At 42.3% G+C, this 22,500-nt stretch overlaps 1 protein-coding gene and 1 long non-coding RNA gene across 4 annotated transcripts in view; both read left to right on the plus strand.

Annotated features, from left to right (window-relative positions):
- Positions 1 to 14,765, plus strand: part of HSDL2 (hydroxysteroid dehydrogenase like 2) — a 144,955-nt gene extending 130,190 nt beyond the window's left edge. The window contains exon 11 of the mRNA XM_085884671.1: positions 14,492 to 14,765. Coding sequence (XP_085740797.1) covers positions 14,492 to 14,604 — 113 coding nt within the window. The 3' untranslated portion in view covers positions 14,605 to 14,765. The remainder of the gene's footprint in view (positions 1 to 14,491) is intronic.
- A 1,071-nt stretch (positions 14,766 to 15,836) lies between these two features.
- Positions 15,837 to 22,500, plus strand: part of LOC147024616 (uncharacterized) — a 68,986-nt gene continuing 62,322 nt past the window's right edge. For 2 of the 3 annotated variants that reach the window (XR_015059092.1, XR_015059095.1), the window contains exon 1: positions 17,364 to 17,874. This is a non-coding gene — a long non-coding RNA (uncharacterized LOC147024616). Of the gene's footprint in view, positions 17,341 to 17,363; positions 17,875 to 22,500 lie in introns of those variants that run through there. The other variant, XR_015059094.1, reaches the window with a different exon arrangement.

Raw genomic sequence — 22,500 nt, forward strand, 5'->3', positions numbered from 1 at the left:
CCACGTCTTCTTCGTCAACCTCTTCTAAACCAGCCTCCTGCGCCAGGTCTACAACTTGACTTGTAAATCAACGGAACATCAGCAAACCCCGTGAAATTGTGGACACACTCAGGCCACACTTTCTTCCACACAGCGTTCATTGTGGAGGCACTCACCTCCGCCCATGAATCCTTAATGTTTTCCAAAGCCATTTTTATGTTGTATGTTCGCCAAAACTCCTTGATTGATAGCTTGTCCTTATCAGTTTTTTTGATAAGCTGCAGCATGGTATGCTTAACATAATAGGCTTTAAAAGCAGCAATAACTCCCTGATCCATAGGCTGTAAAAGTGAGGTAGTATTTGGTGGTAAAAATACTACCTGCACGTTTTCACACCAGTCTTCCATTTGCTGAGGATGGGCAGGAGCATTGTCTACAAGCAGCAAAGATTTGTTGTCAATGTTGTTCTCCTTGGAGTACTTCTCAACATGATTGGAGAAGTAATTGATCACGTCATTGTGGGTCAATGCCCTAACACACTACGCGCTTTTTTTTGTATCACAGCAAGAGATAAAGGCATGCGACGTTGAGTTTGATCTTCTATCCACACACGTAATAAACGCTCCATGTTTTGCATAGCACCATCTCTCATTCTCGTTAGTGTCATTGCACTCGAACTGGTCGCAATCTGTGATATTTTCTTTTTCTTTGCCGAACTTTGAACGATCGAATGTACAGTCGATGCAGCGATTGCTGCGCGCGGCCGATTTCCGTTGTCCCTTCACCTCGTTCATGTCTTTTAATCATATCCAATTTCACCTTCAATGTGACAGCCTTTCGTTGTCTCTTGAAACGAGGTGTGCTCGGCAAAAGACTTGCGGGTCGCTTGGGATTCATACTGGAAGGTATGCAGGCGAGCGTGAAGAGAATACGTACAGTACAGCATACAGTACATGCGCAGTAAAGTGAAAGTGTGTTTATGCGCATCCTGTGTGATTGTTGTTTTTTGCAGTCAGTTTGAAACTTTTTTTTGCGTTTTTCCTTGCAATGACATTGCGATAGGCATAAAATGTTTGCGATAATTGAAAAATTGGTCATTAAAACTAAATTACGAATAATCGAAACTACGATATGCGAACTTCCGGTTAGCGAGGACTTACTGTATATATATATATATTGTTTCGGATCTGGGGTGGCGGGATTCTCACCCGGTTCTTGGCACCACCCTCACCACCGCCGTCTCCGGGGTTTACAATGCAGGCCGGCTCAGCAGAGGCCTCGGGTCACGCGCCTTCAATCACGATCCTAACGTAATCCTTGTACCTTGCCAGTTGGGGAAATACAACCCCTGGTTACAGACTGGTTTTGTCAGATGCCGAGCGTTTTCTGCCAGTGTGTAACCATTTTGGTTCCACATGCCAATCAAACGGATCGTTCCTCGACGCGACACGAATTAATCCATAGCGGCAACTTCATACAAATTAACCAGATTTATTGGGGAACATCGGGGATCACAACACAAGCAAAATTCACGACAATGGTTTTATTAACATTCCTCAACCCGTTCTTAACTAGGGAACCACGGTCTACAGGTTTTTGAGGGGGTCGCTACCGAAAAATGCCTTATACAACACGTGCAGAGGAAGACAGACAGCATGCATGCAAGACAAGACAGAGTACTTGGTGATGTCTCATGGTCGAGAGGAAAGTGTCAAAAAGCACGAATGTCGCTCGTAACAAGCGGATGTCTACGGATTCGAACTCCCAGCTCGAACCACGCCTCGTGGCAAAATGGCGCTTGTCCTTTTGTCGCAGACCTCACGCATGCCGTCTCCGCACACTCTGGCCCCGCGCAATGTCGACGGCACAAGTCCGCCAGATCAATAATGGGCCTCAGCCGATCTCTCTCTGGCTGTCAGCATACAAATCCAGGCCTGGCCCGTACACCAGACAAGGCCCAAGTCGAGGTGCCGCGCTCCGCGGGCGGATCGACAAACGTGTCGAGCCGTGAGGTGAGCAAGTATGGAGGGTCCACGGCCAGACGCAGGCCGAACCTGTCAATATCCTCCCCATACGAGTCAATTGTCGACTCGACGTGCAGGCAGCCTCTCAAAGCCGACTGCCGTTTTTGTACCAGCAGATTCTACACTGTCCCTCCTTCGTTCGCTCGCCTCCAAAACACGTCGCACCTCGAAAGCGACTGTTTTCCACACACTGAACCTCTTTATGAAGCCTTCATTCACTCCCTCGACACACGAGCCCGCCTTCCTCAGCGACCGTTCTCCAAACACTATCTTATTTTCTCTCCTTAGTTTCTCCTTTTTCCGCTCGCTTCGAAACGCGAGCACGCCTTCTCTCTGCGAAGCTGACAAACTCCTCCCCTTCGCTCCACCTCGTCCCCTTGGCCACACCTCCTCAGCCGACTGGGAGGGGCCTATCCCGGGATGGGGTAGGAAAAAGAGGGATCTCTCGGTCCTCCACCACCGCACAAACAATAAGACAGCCTTTTACAGCTCCCGACACACATATAACGTCCTTTTTACCAAACAACCTATCTATACATGCATTTAATGGGGGATCTGAGCTAATCCTATATTTAGTAGTCCAATAAGGGCCATTTCCATAACAATATATATTTATATTTCATATATATATATATATATTTATTTATATATATTTATTTATTTATATTTTCTATATATATTTATACATATATATCTTTATATATATATATATATATATATATATTTTTTTTTTTATATATATATATATATATTTTTTTATTTATATATATATATATATATATATATATATTTTTTTATTTATTTATATATATATATATATTTTTTATATATATATTTTTTTATTTATATATATATATATATATATTTTATATATATATATATATATATATATATATATATATATATATATATATATATATATATATGTGTATGTATTTACTTTTTCATCTTATTTATTTTTTTATGTATGAATAAATATGTATATATGTATATACACACATATATATATATATATATATATATATATATATATATATATATATATATATATATATATATATATATATATTCATATATAAAAAATAAAGATGTATACAGTATATACACATACACACATATATATATATATATATATATATATATATATATATATATGTGTATATAAAATATATTTCTTTATTTTTTATATATATATATATATATATATATATATGTGTATATACTGTATACATCTTTATTTTTTATATATGAATATATATATATATATATATATATATATATATATATATATATATATATATATATATGTGTGTATGTGTATATACTGTATACATCTTATTTATTTTTTATATATGAATATATATATATATATATATATATATATATATATATATATATATATATATATATATATATATATATATATGTATATATATATACTGTTTCTATCTTATTTATTTATATATGAATAAATAAACACACACACATACATACGATAAACAGTCTGTCCATCCGAGAAGCCGTGTGACTTTGCACCCTGATTTAACACACATGTCTATTAATTACGTACTATTGTAATGTATCTTTCTTACCTTTTGACTGCTGGGACCCCTTCGCCCTTTTTCGATCCAGAGGACCCAGAAAACCAAAAAGACCCAGAATACCCAAAATACAAATAATCATTTCTATATACAGTTCATCGAAGTTTTATTTTTTTTCTGTCTGTCTGTCCATCAATATAATCAACCCCACCAGTAGTAACTCCATCATATTGTGAAACATTGGAATCCTCTTGCCCATCCACACAAGGTGACTGCACCTCTGCTCCTATTTTATATGGTATTATACTGGGTGGCCATATCGTCTGGAAACGTCGGTGAATATACATTATAAATGGTTTATTGACATTACATTACAATACATGATATGTTCAATGACATTACATGACATGTTCAATGTGTTGTCCCTCATGAGAAATTCACAGTTCAATGTGCTATGCAAAATTGCAAAGAACGTGGTGCATTAATGCAGCATTTCCATCAATCCCTGCACATGTGTCCGTGATGCATTGCCTCAGATGATTCGTGTCTGATTTTTCACTGAATAAACCAAGCCTGGTGTTTGCTCAGTGGTTAGGGTGGTGGCTTGGGATCATAGGGTCCTGAGTTCAAGCCCCATCGGCCACTGAATTAATACACCAGGGGGTTGACTCAGCCTGTCATCCTTCCGAGGTTGGCGAAATGAGTACCAGTTCCAGTATGTGTACTGGTTGAGGGGCACTGCATCAGCGACACAGTCGCGCTTCAAGAAATGATAGCTACCCCGGCAGCTAAGCTGCCACATGACCACCACCACCACTGAATAAACCTGCGCCTTCAGCATACCCCAGAAGCCCTCACATCCACTCAGCAGTATCACGTCAACACGTTCGTCTTTCGTCAAAGGCATCTTCAAACTCTAACAGAATGACATCATATTATGTATGTTTCCAGACTTTATGGCCACCCTGGAAAGATGAAATTGGTGCAAATGTGTTTTGAGTGGTCACTGAAGGCATACATAGAAATATTTAATATTAGAGTAGCTTTCAAGATTTTGCATCGTTTGTTTTTTGTTACCATGATAATTTGTGAACCCCTGCATGGGTTGCAATGAAACTTAGCACACATTTTAACTCTCATTTTGGATTCATAAGTGTGAAGGTGTATGGTCACATGCCCTTTGATTGAATAAATTTGTAACCCTAACAACTTGTGAATTACTGAAGGCATTTAAAGCAAACTTGGCACAAGTCTGTACTGTAATAGAACGATGAACTGATTCAATTTCGGGTGCAACAGGTCAAACGTCATGTGCACTTTGAAAACCTTTTGCAGACCATAACTTAAGGTAGAAGCATCTGATGTGTCTCTTCTACTTGTCTTCTCTCTCTCTCTCTCTCTCTCTCTCTCTCTCTCTCTCTCTCTCTCTCTCTCTCTCTCTCTCTCTCCCCCTCTCTCTCTCTCTCTCTCTCTCTCTCTCTCTCTCTCTCTCTCTCTCTCTCTCTCTCTCTCTCTCTCTCTCTCTCTCTCTCGTTCTCTCTCTCTCGTTCTCTCTCTCTCGTTCTCTCTCTCTCTCTCTCTCTCTCTCTCTCTCTCTCTCTCTCTCTCTCTCTCTCTCTCTCTCTCTCTCTCTCTCTCTCTCTCTCTCTCTCTCTCGTTCTCTCTCTCTCGTTCTCTCGTTCTCTCGTTCGTTCGTTCTCTCTCTCTCTCTCCCTCTCTCTCTCTCTCTCTCTCTCTCTCTCCCTCTCTCTCTCTCTCTCTCTCTCTCTCCCTCCTTTCTCTCTCTCTCTCTCTCTTTCTCTCTCTCTCTCTCTTTCTCTTTCTCTCTCTCTCTCTCTCGTTCTTTCTCCCCCTCTCGTTCCTCTCCCGTTTCCTCACCCCCCCCTCGTGTGACTTTTTTTTTTGTCTGACCTTAAATTGAAATCAAACATAACAGTGGGTTCACATCTCAGGCAGGCGAAGACATATCTATCGACGTATATGTCGATTTTTGTTTCGAGTTTTACTTTGTTTTTTTTCCTTACCAAAATTATTTTCATGTTATTTTGGTGCCTGGTGTAATTCTGTGTATTCGGTGGTTGCCATTTCACCCATGCCAAAAGTAAAGTCATCTCTGCACATTTTCCACAATGCAGTCAGTGTATCTGCTGGTACTGCATTGATCAGAATTTTTGGCGTTGTTGTTACAGAGAGACAAACCCAGGATTAGACTGCTCATAACTCTTTTAGTTTGATTGTCATAAATGATTTGCATGTCTGTTGGGGCAGTCTATGGGTACAGTGGGAGGTTAACACTGGAAGGTTTAGAACCTTACGCCAAAAATACTGGTTATAATATATGATTGTGTAATGTTTGTGGAGTTAAGCTCTCTATTCTAAAAGTTGTTTTGTGTCAAAGGAGAACAAGTTATAATGTTGGGTTGCTTTTGTCCTGTATGCAATGATTGTCAAGGTGTGAGAATTTTCTGGTTACTTTTGGACGTTGAAGCACCTTGAAAACAGGACCTGCTTATCGAAGGAGAAACCTTCATGGAGGTTCTTTTTCAGAGGGGTGGGGTATACATGGGAAGGATGAGGAGAGGACACTCTAAGTTGCTGTGTGTGCCATGCTGTATTTGGTTGGCTGAATAATCTCTCTGGTTTGAAGACTCGCCTATTGTTGTGGATCGATCGATCAAAGGACCGTCACATCTCATGACACTGGTTTTATAGTTTGAAAGAGACTTGAATATATATAAAAAAGGATACATACTTTTGAAAGGGTGTTTTTTATTATTATTATTTTCTTTTATTTTTTTATTGGGTTACCCAATTTTGAATGCTTCTATTGTCATTTATTGTACAATATTAAATTTAAATTACAAATGTTTTCTTGTATCCATGAAACCGTATCACACATGAACAAATCGAGTTGTGTGTGTGTGTGTGTGTGTGTGTGTGTGTGTGTGTGTGTGTGTGTGTGTGTGTGTGTGTTTCTCAGCATGTTGGTTCACATCATCTACCTGTACACTATTACAAACAAAGGATTTTCTGGATGCATTTTTTTTCCCCAGAATAGCTTATTTCTGTTCTTCCATTTTGTACAATTTGGTGTTGGTATTCCATTGCTCACCTGCTGGGTTTTATTTTCTTTAATGGTTTTGGAAAATTCTTTCTTTTCTGCACAACTATAGTGAGTGGAAAGGATATCGGCAAACTTTGCAGGAATGCAACCCCTTTAATGTAAGAAAATGAATGGCCCCAGGGTACAGTAATATGTTTATGGACTTGCACCTGTAATTTGAGCAATAGAATGATCCACACCAGCCTAAGGCCTATAAAAGTAGAGGTAGGCAGTCATATCCTGTTGAATAATAGTAATGCAAATTGAGTAGTACCATGATTGAAACGTTGTATGACATTAGCATACATAAGGATATACTTATACACAGGAGGCAGCCATTTGTCTCATCATGCTTATCCCATAATCATACACCATTAACTTGATCTTTTAATTTATTTATATTTATGCACCGTCCCTTTGTAACCAATAACTTGTGTTTCTATCGCTTGTGCAATTAACTTTATATTCCATTTAATCTCTTGGGTGGAATTTTAACCAGGTTGTGAAACACAATGACCTACTCTTTTCAAAAGATAGTGTGATCTTTAACATCCACCACTGAAATCCAGTTGGGATAATCTGCTTTAGGTCCCCATCTGAAGGACTGCTGGCTCTAAGATAAAGCATGCCTTTGTGGCCACTGCACCAGGATAGCTCTTTTGGTCAGATTTGACTCAATAAATTGGCAAATTTAGAACCAAACAGGACAGAAGAGAGCTCCCTTCCAACTGAATCATCCTGCCATCACTGAGTCCACAACACCCGGTATTTTGGTAAAGTGTTCTGATCAAAGTACTAACTGGACTTGACTCTGCACTGTTTATCTTCTGAGAAAATGACTGGATTGGGTGTATTCAAGCTGATGTTTAGCATCTTGGGGTGTAATTTTTTACATTATAGATGTCAATCAAGTGCAGATCTTACAAAAAGCTTTGCTATTGATGTTATCTGGAGAACATTAATATACACTTCAACTCAAATTGTGACAACGACTGTTGATGCATCTCCATGCCAACTGCTTTTGGAAAAATAGGACCACACGTCCTGAAGCTCACCAAGATCAGGAGCAACAGTCACTCAAACACCATGCAGAAGACCCTTAGACCACGATTATTTTTTTGTTTGTTTTTTTTGCTGTGAACAAACATTTACATCAATAGGATGAAGGCAAGTTTGATCGAAATTCTGTGTAGTTTTGTGGAAGAGAGCAAATACCTATTTGGGGTAGGGGTCGGGGTCAAACCTCCCCCTCCCGATCGGAGACCCCCTTAATGAGTGCAGATTTTGATGCGGTCAATACACCTTCGTTAAGCATCAGATATGAAGCTTGTGGCCAAGTTTTTGAGCGTGGGAGTAACTGCTGAAATCTATCTGCCTGGGTTATTCCTGACTTCTTTGTTCCTTTCACACTTCTTTCTAATCCTTTTTTTTCTTTCTCTTTATTCACTCTAATTCTTGCTTTTTCTTCTTTTTCTTCTCTTTTACTCTATTCCTCTCGTTCGTTATCTATCTCTCATAGGATAAGTGAATACTTGCAGAAAGATTTCTGTAAGGCTCACTTGGCTGGTCCTGGATGGGTTTGAGGGTAATGGAGTCGCAGCTGAAACCCGAATCCTATTGTGGTCTTCTGTTTCATTTCATCAAATTTGTGTGTTTGGTTCAAGCGAATGTGTGTGTGTGTGTGTGTGTGTGTGTGTGTGTATGTGTGTGTGTGTGTGTGTGTGTGTGTGTGTGTGTGTGTGTGTGTGTGTGTGTGTGTGTGTGTGTGTGTGTGTGTGTGTGTGTGTGTGTGTCCTCCATAACTCCAAAACCATAAAACCTTGCAGCCTGAAACTTTGCATGAAAACTCCAAGGAAAAAAGGAAAACTCCAAGGAAGTGCATGACTGAAAATTTTGTCTTTAGGTTAATAAGAACACCCCTTTTGAAGATAATTAACAGCCTTATTTAATTATATCCTTCAAAGGCGATCCTCAGCCACCTCGCTCTCTGGGGTCTTCAGGCGTTTCCTGGGTAACCTCACTGGAGACTGAAGCCGCCATGTTTTTTGGCCTGCTCAACCATGCCTTGACTTGGAACAGGCCACAACGATTTCTGAACGATAAAGTTTTTTTTTCACTTTCCTCACTCATATTATTGAATGCCTGTTCATCATACGAATCACTGCATAAATCACTTTTGTAAGTGCTGTAGTTTTCAACTTCGGAGTTTGGAGCGATTTCATGCATGAAATGATACGATTTTCCACGATCTACTCTCGTGGAATAATTACAGTATATCATCGAAATAATATTTCGGTTTTGAGGATCGGATATCATCGGGACTAAATAAGTGTTGAAATCTGTTGTGAAATCTGACAACTTAAAGGAATAATGAGTCATAACTTAGCCAGTATACCTATTTACTTTATGCAAGCAAGTCTATGTTCCCTCCTCCTCCAGACATACACAAGAAAATGTGAAATTTCCAAAGCATTCAACTTATCTTTTTCTTCTGTTTGGAGAATTATATTGAGTGAACAAAAAATTTACGAATGTGCCAAAATTAACCAGCTTCACTGAGCAACATTCACTGCATTCACTACTGGACCTCACGCCCTGTCCCCAGGAGGGACTGCCGGTCCATAGCATCTGCCAGATCTGTGTGAATATTTTCGGAGGTTTCCCAAGGTGCTCAACAGGAAATCGAAGCAAATCTGATAACTTTTTTTTTAAACTTCCGTTTTTTATCACGTTTGCGCGGACCCTGAACCGATGCACCACGTGATGCGTCCACAGACATGCAATCAAGGTGGCGGATTACTTGAAATGTTTATTTCATGGATGATTGAACTTTGCGATGTCTCCTCCAGAGTTGTTCTGCATTAAGCTGCAGCTCTTTTGTGGATAAAGTCATTATTTGAAAGCTCCGTCACCCTGAGCGAGTGTTTCGTGCTCCGTCGCCCTTGGCGAGTGCTCCGTGCTCGGTCGCCCCGGGCGAGCGCTCCGTGCTCGGTCGCCCCGGGCGAGCGCTCCGTGCTCGGTCGCCCCGGGCGAGCGCTCCGTGCTCTGTCGCCCCGGGCGAGCGCTCCGTGCTCTGTCACCCCGGGCGAGCGCTCCGTGCTCGGTCGCCCCGGGCGAGCGCTCCGTGCTCGGTCGCCCCGGGCGAGCGCTCCGTGCTCGGTCGCCCCGGGCGAGCGCTCCGTGCTCGGTCGCCCCGGGCGAGCGCTCCGTGCTCGGTCGCCCCGGGCGAGCGCTCCGTGCTCGGTCGCCCCGGGCGAGCGCTCCGTGCTCGGTCGCCCCGGGCGAGCGCTCCGTGCTCTGTCGCCCCGGGCGAGCGCTCCGTCGCCCCGGGCGAGCGCTCCGTGCTCGGTCGCCCTGGGCGAGTCAAGATGGCGGATTGCCTGAAATGTTTATTTCATGGGTGATTGAACTTTGCGATGTCTCCAGGGTTGTTCTGCATTATGCTGCAGCTGTTTTGTGGGTAGAGTCATTATTTGAAAGCTCCGTCACCTTGAGCAGGTGTTTCTTGCTCCGTCGCCCTTGGCGAGCCCTCCATGCTCCGTCGCCCTGGGCGAGCGCTCCATGCTCCGTCGCCCTGGGCGAGCGCTCAGTGCTCGGTCTTCCTGGGCGAGTCAAGATGGCAGATTACTTAAAATGTTTATTTCATGGGTGATTGAACTTTGCGATGTCTCCAGGGTTGTTCTGCATTAAGCTGCAGCTCTTTTGTGGATAAAGTCATTATTTGAAAGCTCCGTCGCCCTTGGCGAGTGCTCCGTGCTCCGTCGCCCTGGGCAAGCGCTCCGTGCTCCGTCACCGTCATCCTTCCGAGGTTGGCAAAATGAGTACCAATGTACTTGTATCGGGGCACAGCATCAGTGGCACAGTCGTGTCCCAACAAAATGTTTGCAACCTGGCAGCCAAGCTGCCATACGCAAGAATATATATTTATATATATATATATATATATATATATATATATATATATATATATATATATATATATATATATTTATTATTTATTTTTATTATTTTTATTATTATTATCATTATTTTTTTTTTCTGTCTGTCCATCAATGGATTCGGCTCCACCAGTTGTAACCCCATCATCTTCTTGGCAAACGGATAATCTTGCATACCTTACCTCTCTCTGCATGTCCATATATTCAATCGAGAAAGTGTCTTTGTCCAGCCACTAAACCCACATTACTAAATTTATCTTAATTACGTACTGTTTGAATGTCAGTTGCACCATCCCTACATCTTTTAATTACATAAGATTGGAACTTACTTTTTACACCTTGAGACCACTTCGACCTTTGATGACACTTTCAGGTTATTTTGACATTTTAGACTTTCGACGCCACAATACAGCGCCTTCAGAAAGTATTCATACTCCTCGACTTTTGTCACATTTTGTTGGGTTACAGCCTGGATATAAAATGGATTGAATTTAAATTTTTGACACTAATCTACACAAAATACCCCATAATGTCAGAGAAAACATGTTTTCAGAAATTTTTATAAATTAATTAAAAATGAGAAGTTGAAATGTCTTGCATCAATAAGTATTAAGCCCCCTGAGTTAATACTTTGTACAAGTGCCTTTGGCAGTGATTACAGCTTTGAGTCTTCTTGGGTATGTCTGTATCAGCTTTACACATCTGTATTTGGGGATTTTCTCCCATTCTTCCTTGTATATTTGCTCAAGCTCTGTGAAGTTGGATGGGTAGCGTCGATGAACAGCAATCTTGAAGTCTTTCCACAGATTCCCAATGGGATTTAAGTCTGGGCTTTGGTTGGGCCACTCAATGGCTTTCACATTCATGTTCTGAAGCCACTGCAGTGTTGCTTTGGTTGTATGGTTGGGGTCATTGTCCTGTTGGAACGTAAATCTTCGCCACATATAAGGTCTTTTGCACTCTGAAACAGGTTATCCTCAAATATTTTCCTGTACTTGGCTCCAATCATTGTTCCATCTATCCTTACAAGTCTCCAAGTCCCTGCCACTGAAAAGCATCTGCATAGTATGACGCTGCCACTGCCATGCTTCACGGTTGGGATGTTGTTGGATGGGTGATGAGCTGTGCTCGGTTTCCGCCAGATGTAGCGCTTTGCATCCAGGCTAAAGAGTTCAGTTTTCATCTCATCAGAGCACAGAATCTTTTACCTCATGCTCTCAGAGTCTTTCACATGCCTTTTTGTAAACCCCAGGCATGCTGTCATGTGCCTTGTTCTCTGAAGTGGCTTCCATTTGGCCACTCTCCCATAAAGTATGTATTTGTGAAGTGCTGCAGAGACTGTTGTCCTTCTGGAAGGTTCTTCCATCTCAGACAAGGAACTCTGTAGTTCTGTCAGAGTGGTCATTGGGTTCTTGGTCACCTCCCTGACAAAGGTCCTTCTTACCTGGTTACTCAGTTTGGTCGAATGGCCAGCTCTTGGAAGAGTCTGGGTAGTTCCATATTCTTTCCATATCCTAATGATGGAGCTCACTGTGCTCTTGGGAACTTCCAACACTTTCAAAATTGTTTTTATACCCTTCCTCAGATCTATGCCTCCCCACAATTCTATCTCAGAGTTGTACGGACAGTTCCTTGACTTCATGGGAGAGTTTCTGCTCTGACATGCACTGTCAACTTTGGGACGTCGTATAGAAAGGTGTGTTTCTTTCTAAGCCATGTCCAATCGGTTGAATTGGCCACAGGTGGACTCCAATGAAGTTGTGGAGACATCTCAAGGATGATCAAAAGAATTTGGATGCAACTGAGCACAATTTGGAGTGCCATCACAAAGGGGTTGAATACTTATTGACACAAGACAGTTCAGTTTTTCATTTTTAATTTGTAAAACTTTCTAAAACCATGTTTTCCCTTTGTCATTATGGGGTGTTTTGTGTAGTTCGTTGGCCAAAAATTTCGATTTAATCCATTTAAAATTCAGGCTGTAACACAACAAAATGTGAAAAAGTCAAGGGGTGTGAATACTTTCTGAAGGCACTGTACCTTTTAGACCACGAAAGACCCTTTAGAACCCTCTAGACCACTAAGGCCTTATTAGACCCTCTGTACACGGTTAGATCCTCTACATCCTGTTCGACCTTTTAAGACCCTTTGGAACCCCTAAAACCCCTGAGAACCCGGAAAACCCCCTTACTCCTTTCTACCCTTTTAGTCCTTTAGACCTTCACACCTTTCAGACCTTTAAATACTCTTTCGACCCCTTTGACCTTTATACGTTTAATGCCCTTTCGATTCCTCAAAGCAATTCCTACCCTTTCGACCTTACATTACACCATTTTAAGTCTCTGATTGCTTTTTCTGGTTTTCCCATGCCGTTGTCATTTTTATTTTATTTTTGTGAATGACAGACTGTGTACCAGGTTAGGATTTGTTAGTTTGTCTTTCACCTCTCAAATTGCATTTTATTTTGCTGGTATGCAAAGATCCTCTTGGTTCTGAAGCAGTCATTAAAACAAATTGATAAGAAAAAGTAAAAAATCAAAATGTAATCGTTCCTGATTGTGATTGGTATGTTTTGTGTCAATAACAAATCCCCCCCCCCATTTTTCCTCTTTATTTGCATATGCATGGTGGTTATAGGTATCTCGGACATTTGAAAGCAGGATGAGTCTTTAAAATTTTCAGGAATCTGTCCATTTTTTGTATTTTATTGCTGAAGCAAAAAAAAAAAGGATCATTCTGATATCTTTAGGAGTGGCAACCCCTTGCCTGTTTGCACCATTGCTTATGTACGTGTGCATTCCATGGCCTGCACAGTACAAGAGTATTTTAAAATGTAACAATGAAAGGCCAAATAGCCTTGCCAGGGGCTTAAGTAAAGCAAAAAACAGAAATGAAAAGCAAAGCTAACATATTGGATGCAATTTTGGCATCTAAGGTTGTAAATACTTTAAAGAAAAACCCTATTTGATCAGGATCAATCTTCTTTTCTTTAACAGCCACAATTATTTCCATGTTCTTCTGAGGTTGGTCGGGGGAAGTTTTTGGCCCAAGTCTTTCACGAACCACCTGACTCGGCCTTTCGTTCGACTAAGTAGTCGGGACAGGAATTTTGTAATTTGTCCATGGTGCCGGCGATACCTTGCCTACTCTTTGTGAAGGACACCTTGGGATCTTTCACGTCCACCAACTCATGGCAGACGGGACGCCAAGCTTCACGTCCATCTGAGGGATGGCACATGATGAATCGCCCTGTGAAACACCGGGGTGACAGTTTATAGCTTAGTCGGGATTCAAACCCAGGCTAAACGGCATTGAGGCGAGTGTGCATACCTCTAGGTCTTGGCCTATTGAATTTATACGAGTGCCATAACTAAAAAAAGAAATCTGATTCTGTCTGCAAGATTTCATCTTGCACAAAGAAGAATTTTGAATTGCAGAAATTTTTTTTAATTTAACACAGCAAGGGCCACCTGTTGGAGTAAGGATCCTCCATGCCAAAGGAGGACTGATTTTGGAAGGTGGAAGGGGGGGATGAAAATATTTATCACTTTTTCCAGATGCAACGTCCTGACTGGAGTTACCACCCTTTATAATGTATACTTCCCCTCTAACCCCACTTGGAATTGCTTAATGCCCTAATACTTTGGCTCACCCCTCAGTGTAACCATATTATTTGTTTGTAATGTTGCACTGTCAACTGCGAATTGAATGAAATGTGATTTTAATTTTCCTGTTTTAATTGCATGCATTGAAAACAATGATTAAATTCCACGTTTTGCTCAACGAAATTTGTGCTCTGCCCAGGATGCAGTAGTTTTAAGTCAAAACAGACTGCCGTGACGTGAATTTCGATCTGAATATCGCTAATGGTTATTGATCATTGTTATTGCTGGTTTTCTGCCGCAGGTCATTTGAAGCCAACGATGGCGTTCATGACTGGAAAGCTGAAGATAAAAGGAGACATGGGCTTGGCTCTCAAACTCGAGAAGCTAATGGGAAACATGAGGCCGAAGCTGTAGCCAGGCCGTGCCCACAGGACTGCTTCCGTTGTGGTTGCAACGCCGTGCGCAAGCACAGCGGTAATAGTGCTACAAGCGATGTGCTTTTGGGTGGTGTGAAAATTGATTTGTTGAAAAATGAAAACAATAAAAAAAAATATGAAAAGACTGATCCACCATAATTGTTGAACTTAGTTTGTCTGTCTGTCATCAGTTGAACGATATAATTTTAAAACATCTTGTCTATGTTTTTGTATCATCATTGTACATTAAAAGGCTGGTTGTAGTTTGGAAAAGCCATATTCAAAGAGTAAGGCACCACCAACTGGGTAGAATAGCTGCCTGACTGGCAAGGCTCAGGTGTGACGTTTTGACCACCCAGTAGTCTTCATCCACGACTGCGTAGGCAGTAGGTGTCAGGTTGGTAGCTCCATTGATCCCGAATTATTAATTTCTCTTTAACGATCAAAGCAAATAGTTTTCTTTGATAATTCATTTTTTGGGGTGATTCAAATGGTTTCATTCTGCAGTCAGTTGTTTGTTCATTGTCCCCACCACTCCCCCCCCCCCCACCCTCGTCTTCATCGCACTACTGTCTTGCATTCAGTCGATTGCAGTGTCGAGCTTGAACATTTTAACACACCTCTGTTTTTCTTTGTGTTAACATTTTGAATGTATAGTGGGGGGTTCTAAGGTGAAAGAGCACCCCTATCTAATAACTTGCGAGTGTTGCTTTGCTTTGGTGTATCAGAAGCAGAAAGTGAGAAGGCACAGGAAATTAAACTCAGGAAGGAGGGAGGAGACATTTGCAGTTCATTTCCACTGGTGCGTCCTCTCCCACCTCACAACTCTTAGCATGCAATCCAGTGTCTCGACTTTGCAATTGGAAGGCTGGTTCATTCTTGGGTGGAACACCATAAATTGCTATGAAATGAGAGCAAAAGTATTTTGATTTGGATTTAAAAAAAAATTATTTTAAGCCATCCAGTCGGCGGTGCTTATAGGTGGTCCACAATGTCCGTGTGCTGATGTGTTAAAGGCAAGATCTTAAGAGAAGACGAGCATTCATCAAATAAATTGATTACAATGGGCGTTGGCCCAAAAGGCGGCACCAGACGCAGGAAGCAGCATGGCTTGCGTCCAGTTCATATTTCATGGGCTGCTCGTTTCTTGATAAAAGGGAGCTGGATGATGGCTCTTTAACAGGGCGGGCAGCTCTCTAAACGTTATTACATTCAGTTCGGGAGGTAATGTCTGCATAATTGAGTTTAATGTAGCAAGGTGAAAAGGATGCTACCTTCCTTGATGCTACCTCCTCCGCCTCATTCTCCCACCCTTCCGGCTTTTATTTAACATATCCACTTGTTGCTTCGGGAAGGTTGAGGGTGATTTATATCAAATGAACTGTTCCAGATGGTTGGAAAAGAAACTGCAGTCTTCGCAGTCGGTGCGAGTCAAAATTGGTCCAACCCAGAGGATTCACCAAGCGAACACTGGTCTGCCTCCATCTCCCTTCTCTCAAATGTCCACTACATTGCGAGTGTCACACAACCAGTGTGTGTGTGTGTGTGTGTGTGTGTGTGTGTGTGTGTGTGTGTGTGTGTGTGTGTGTGTGTGTGTGTGTGTGTGTGTGTGTGTGTGTGTGTGTGTGTGTGTGTGTGCGCGCGCGCGCGCGCGCGCATGGGGGTATATAGAAGTCCGAAAATTTGACGTAAGCAGCAAATTCATCGGGCAGCAGCAGAGCGATGGCGAGTGCGTTGTTTATGCGTCCTGTAAAAAGCGGGAGAGGTGGTTGCAAACAAGCGCTGCTTCCGCTGTGACTGCCCCCTCGTGTTGTGACTGCTGCCGATCGATCGCTCCTCGGAAGGTGGTCATTAGCCTCTTGCTGGCTGCCCGCCAGACGCATTAGCAAACGGTGGATTCCCGGCAAATCGATGTCGAACCGATAAACATGACGGATCGCGTATCGCACCCCGTGCTCTGATATAACGGGGGTGTGAGCAGCGCCGTATTGAAGCGACGCCCTAATTGAGCGATTTCTCTCGCGCGTCCATCGGGCTGGACCGGTCTCCGGTGGTAACACCATCCTGCCGATGCTATCCTCTTTGTTGGAGGCAGCGGGATCGAGTGCACGTACCGGTGCTCGACGCTTTCTCCAGGGTGGCTCCAATCACTCGCGTGCACCGTGATCTACCACAGAAGGACCATTTCCGGAGGGGGTCTTATTATGAGCCCCACTTTTCTCCACCCTCCCCCAAACTTACCCCACCCCACAGCATCCGCACCATATACCCGCTTGTTCGTCTAACACCACCCACCCCTCGTCTCTCGCCTGCGCTCCCGTGGGCCGCAGTGGGCGGATTACCACGCTGTCCGTGGTCTCTGTCCGGGAGACGCCCCAGCGTGCCCAGAACCACTCGGGGCGATTGATGCTCCGAGCCCGACGGCGGTAACAGGTCCAGCCGAACGCCGAGACGTGCTCGGGGTACCTGTTGAAGCGCGTGGGCGTCTCCTCTCTCTCTCTCTCTCTCTCTCTCTCTCTCTCTCTCTCTCTCTCTCTCTCTCTCTCTCTCTCTCTCTCTCTCTCTCTCTCTCTCTCTCTCTCTTTCTCTCTCTCTCTCTCTCTCGTTCTCTCTCTCTCTCTCTCTCTCGTTCTCTCTCTCTCTCTCTCTCTCTCTCTCTCTCTCTCTCTCTCTCCTTCCATCTCCCTCGCTCCACAGCTTCCTTCCTCGCTCGCTCATTGCCAGACATGTTAAGGTAACATGACCGTCCGGCCGAAATGCAGCGATCGCGCACGGATTTTAACAGGAAATGTGCAGCAAATGCGCGTGACTGGCAACGTGGTATGGAATGCATTTTGCAAATTGACAGGTTCATGACAGGATATTTGTGCGTCTTCCTTGTTCGTGCAAATTGCTAACCTGCACGCCCGAGCCGGCTGTTCACGGGTGCTCCGAGACCAGGGTGCTCTGAGGGCCGCGGGGACCACGCGAAGCACGTCTCGGAACCGCGGGCGTGGCTGTTCCCCGGCGGCCCGAACACTCCCGCCCGCCCTCGCGGCCACGTGTATTCTCGGGTATATAATACGTCTGTTGCTGTTATTGCTTAAGAATACACGTAGCTGCGGGGAGCGCTGTCGACGGGTTGGCTGGGAGCCTTGTGTATTCGCGGTGTTTGCTATTTGCCTGTGGGGCACTTTCAGTGTGCCCGTAGGGCGCCAGTGAACGAGCATCCAAAAGCACCTGGGCTCCGCCCAACCTCTTCCCTCCAACATCGCACGTCCAGTGTCAGGTACACCTCAGGAAGGATTCTTCTTCCTCAAAATATTCTTTCCTGCACATCTTGCTCAGCTCCCCAGTGGATGGAAATTTGACTTTTCTTCCTTGTCTGTACGAGCTTGATGTTGTTGTCAAGGGATACGGATGCCAAAAAGTAAAATGCAGGTCTGTGATGAATGTTGCTTACAAATGAACGAGTTGACGTCATTCACTGAACTTGCAAATCCCTCGTACTCTGTGTGGGAAGACTGTTTGATTCTGACATTATACAATGTATTGTTGCTGAGTTGAATGCAATGGGATGTTGAGAATGCTTCTTGTCCCCCGCCCCTCCAACAACGTCAGAGACGGATATTAATATCATATCCGTCCGACCGACAGATCATCCGACCATGTACTTTTGTGTATGCGATATTTCAAAAGCCGTTGAACATTTAGCTTTCACATTGCAGATATCTATTCCTCATGACATTATCACAACCTGGTGAGATCATGGCTGCGATTGGATGAATTATGTTGCCATGGCAACCATCTTGGTAACTCTGCTTGTGTATGTGATACTGTCTTTCAAAAAAATGTTCAATATTTAGCTTTCATATTACATAAATCCATTCCTCTTCCCACCTAAAAGCTGTGGGGCCTAGTTTATCAGCTCCTTGTTCGTTTTGCGAAGCTTATGGTAAAGTATATTTTATGCACACCTGGATACCACAGCACCTGGATGGTATAGCTATGAAGGCTGATACCATCTTTAAAAGCCAAATTTGCAAAGTCAAGATCACTGGATGTGTAAAGTCTCTGTCATACATGAGTCACAGAAACCTGGCAATTCGATTGATATTTCATGACAACATTTGTCCATAATGCTTTCCCTCTGGTTTATTTTGAAAAAACATCATGGGATATATATATATATATATATATATATATATATATATATATATATATATATATATATATATATATATATATATATGTATATGTATATATGGACAGAGACATGACAAAAGTAAATAGACAAGATGATTTTTAAAGAATTTATTTATTTAACATTTGAAGTATATTTGATCCATATTAATCCACACACTAGTATTTTGTAGACTTGCCATTTGCAGATTTCAATGCTTTTACTCTCTCAGGCAGAGAACTAACAAGTTCTGAAATTTTCTCTTGTGGGATTTCTGCCCAGGCTTCACATAAACGGGTTCACAATTCTGCCCATGATGATGGTTTCCTGGACTTTTTCCGCACAACTCAATCCAATATGGCCCAGAGGTATTCAATGGGATTAATCTCAGGAGACTGACTTGGCCATGGAAGTTGCTTGATCCCATTTCTGTCCTGCCATTCTTTGGTCTTTTTTGCAGTGTGCCAGGGAGCTCCATCTTCCATGAACAGTGTTGTTTTTGACCATCTGACCAGTAGAGAAGACTGGGAGATGTCCATCCTCAAGGATAGAAATGTGTGTTGCCGTGTTGATGTTGCCAACACACTCCACAAACTCTGACCGACCAGCGCTCCACATTGCTCCCCACACCATCACTGAAAAACCACCATGTTTGACAGTTGGCTGCAATCGGTTCAAATGAAACTCTTGAATGGGAAGTCTCCAGACCCATATGTGTCCACTATCAGAAAATTGAGTGAATTGGGACTCATCTGGAAAAATGACAGTTTGCCAAAACTCCAAGGGTCTGTTGGCCATTTCATCAGCCCACTTCTTTCTCTTTTGAATGTTGGCTGGTCCAAGAAAAGGTTTCCTCCTCGCTGCTTTCCCATAGTAGCCCAGTTGATGAAGGTACCGCACGGCAGTTCTTGAGCGAACCTGGACCTCCTCTGCAACATCTGCTGCCTTGCAACTGGAAGTTTTCTCAATGGACCACTTGCCAGCTCGAATATATCTTTCTGAGGGCCCAGATTGACCAGAACGGGAAGCTGTTGATTCCTTGCCTTCACTGGTGAATTGCACAATCACCAGATTGACCGGAGAAAGTGGAATGCCAAGGTTCTGAGTTATGTGATGCTGGCTGACTCCACCTTCCAAATGGTCAACAATTCGTCCTCTTTGAAAATCGGAAAGTTTGTGTGTTCCCTGGGTTTGAGGCATTGTTAATTGTCATACAAGACCCAGGAACTCGTTTCTGCAAATATATAGTCGAATATTAGTACAAATCACTGAGTAAAACTGCGTTATACAGATGAATTATAGAAATTTTAGTTGTCTATTTACTTCTGTCATGTCTCTGTGTATGTATGTATGTATTCTACATATATATATATATATATATATATATATATATATATATATATATATATATATATATTTTTTTTCTATATTTTAATACCAAGCTTGCACACTAAAAACTCGGCTCGCTGTCACATGATCCCTATGAAATTGCTGTGGCACTTAGCGGACATGCCGACAATGTTTGGGAAGTCTTGGCGTTCCATAGTACCACTTGCATTTTGCACAATGCGTATTTTTGTCATTCCCCGTGTACAGTCTGTCGTCTGCTACCAGCTATGTTGTACTGCTATCCCCTGCATGTGCACGGGTATCGCTAGTATATGTATATACATGGTGTCCCAAAAGTCACCTGGGGATTGCGAAATTAAATAACATTTGTTTTTTTTTTTATAATTTATGATTATTTTTATACCAAAAGATAATTTACAAAATGGAGATAAATTTGCTTTATTTATGAAAAATGATGCAGCTTAGTTGTCCTCCATTTTCGTCTTCACAGAGACGGGCTCTTTCGACAGCATTTTCTATAACAACGGACAATACCTCTGGCTGCAGCCCTCAAATTTCTGCACAGATGTTGTCCTTGAGATGCTGAATTGAATCGGGCTCATTGATGTATACACGCTCCTTCAGGTAACCCCAAATAAAATAATCGGGAGGCGTCAAATCAGGAGAACGTGATGGCCAAGAAATTTCTTTATTTCGTGAAATTATTGTTGTCCATACTCTTTGGGTGAGAATAATTGATCGATGAAATTTAAAATAAAATTCCACGATTTTGGTTCTTTGTTCAGTTGTGAATTTTTCCATGGGTAATTTCCAAACATTAATCTAAATTCTGAAAAGAAAAGAAAAACAAATTATTAAAAAACAGAAATGTAATTTAATTTCTAAATCCCAAGGTGACTTTTGGGACACCCTGAATATATTTTATATATATATATATATATATATATATATATATATATATATATATATATATATATATATATATATATATATATATATACACATATTTATACATATATTTATGTATATTTGAATGTATATGTATATATTTGTATATATAGATATATATATATATATATATATATATATATATATATATGAATATATATTTATATATACATGTATGGATGCATGTACATATATGTATATGTATACAGTATATTAGTATATGTATGTATATATATATATATATATATATATATATATATATATATATATATATATATATATATATATATATATACATACATACACAAGTGTGTATATATGTATATGTATATATATTGTTGCGGAAATGGGCCCTTCGTGTGTTATTAAATATAGGAGAAGCCCAGATCCCCTATTAAATGCATGTTTCACCAGGTTGTTCGGTAAATGGCGCCACGTGTCAGGAGGTGTAAGAGGCTGTTCATTGTTCGTACATTGGTGGTGGACCGAGAGGTTCTTCTTCTTCCTTCCTCTCTCCGGACAATAGTCCCCACCCAGCGCTGAGAGGGGAAGTGGCCTCGAGAAGGAAGTGAAACTGAAGGGAGGAGCCAGTGGGCTTCGAGGCAAGTGAGCGAAGAAAAGGCAGTGGTGGATCTGCCGGGAGAAAAACTGAACCTGAGCACGCCAAGTCTGCCATTTTGGCAGAAAGAGAAACTGCCTGCACATCGAGTCTGCGAATTTGGCAGTAAGTGAAACTCAGAGCGTCGAATCAGGCGATCAACTTTGTGGAGGAGTGGTTTTGGCCGGCGGTGCCTCCTCAGGCACGGACCCAGCCTGCAGAGCCCAACACCTCGATTTGGCCTTGTCTGGTGAACAGGCCAGGCCTGGACTTGTATACTGGACCTTGGGAGAAACCAGCTGAAACCCACCATCGATCTTTCGCTCTGGTGCAGTCGACATCGCGGGGTCTGAACGCGCCGAGGCTGCGTGCGTGAGGGCTGCGACACATGGACGAGCTCCATTTTGCCACGCAGCGTGCTCGAGCTTGGGTGCTCGAATCCGTGGACATCGGCTTGTCACGAGCCACATTCGTGCTTTTGACACTTTCCTCTCGTCCATGAAACATCACCAAGTACTCTGTGTCTTGTCTGCATGCTGTCCATGTCTTGTCTGCATGTTGTTTAAGGTTTATCTCATTAGGGTCCCCTTCGAAACCTGTAATCCGTAGCTCCCGAGTTAAGAACAGGTTATAGATTAATTATAACATTGTCGTGAATGCTTTGCTTGTGTTGTGTTTCCCCGATGTGTCCTCAATAAATTTGGCTGATTCGTATGAAGTTGCCGCTTTGAATTAATTTGTGCCGCGCCAAGGAACGATCCGCTCAATTTGGATATAAAAACCAAAATGGTTACAGACTGGCAGAATTCGCTCGATCTCTGACAAAACCAGTCTGT

The sequence above is a fragment of the Eptatretus burgeri genome, chromosome 6 (genome assembly GCF_056783735.1).
Source record: "Eptatretus burgeri isolate ZD-2024b chromosome 6, Ebu_testis_v1, whole genome shotgun sequence".
NCBI lineage: Eukaryota > Metazoa > Chordata > Myxini > Myxiniformes > Myxinidae > Eptatretus > Eptatretus burgeri.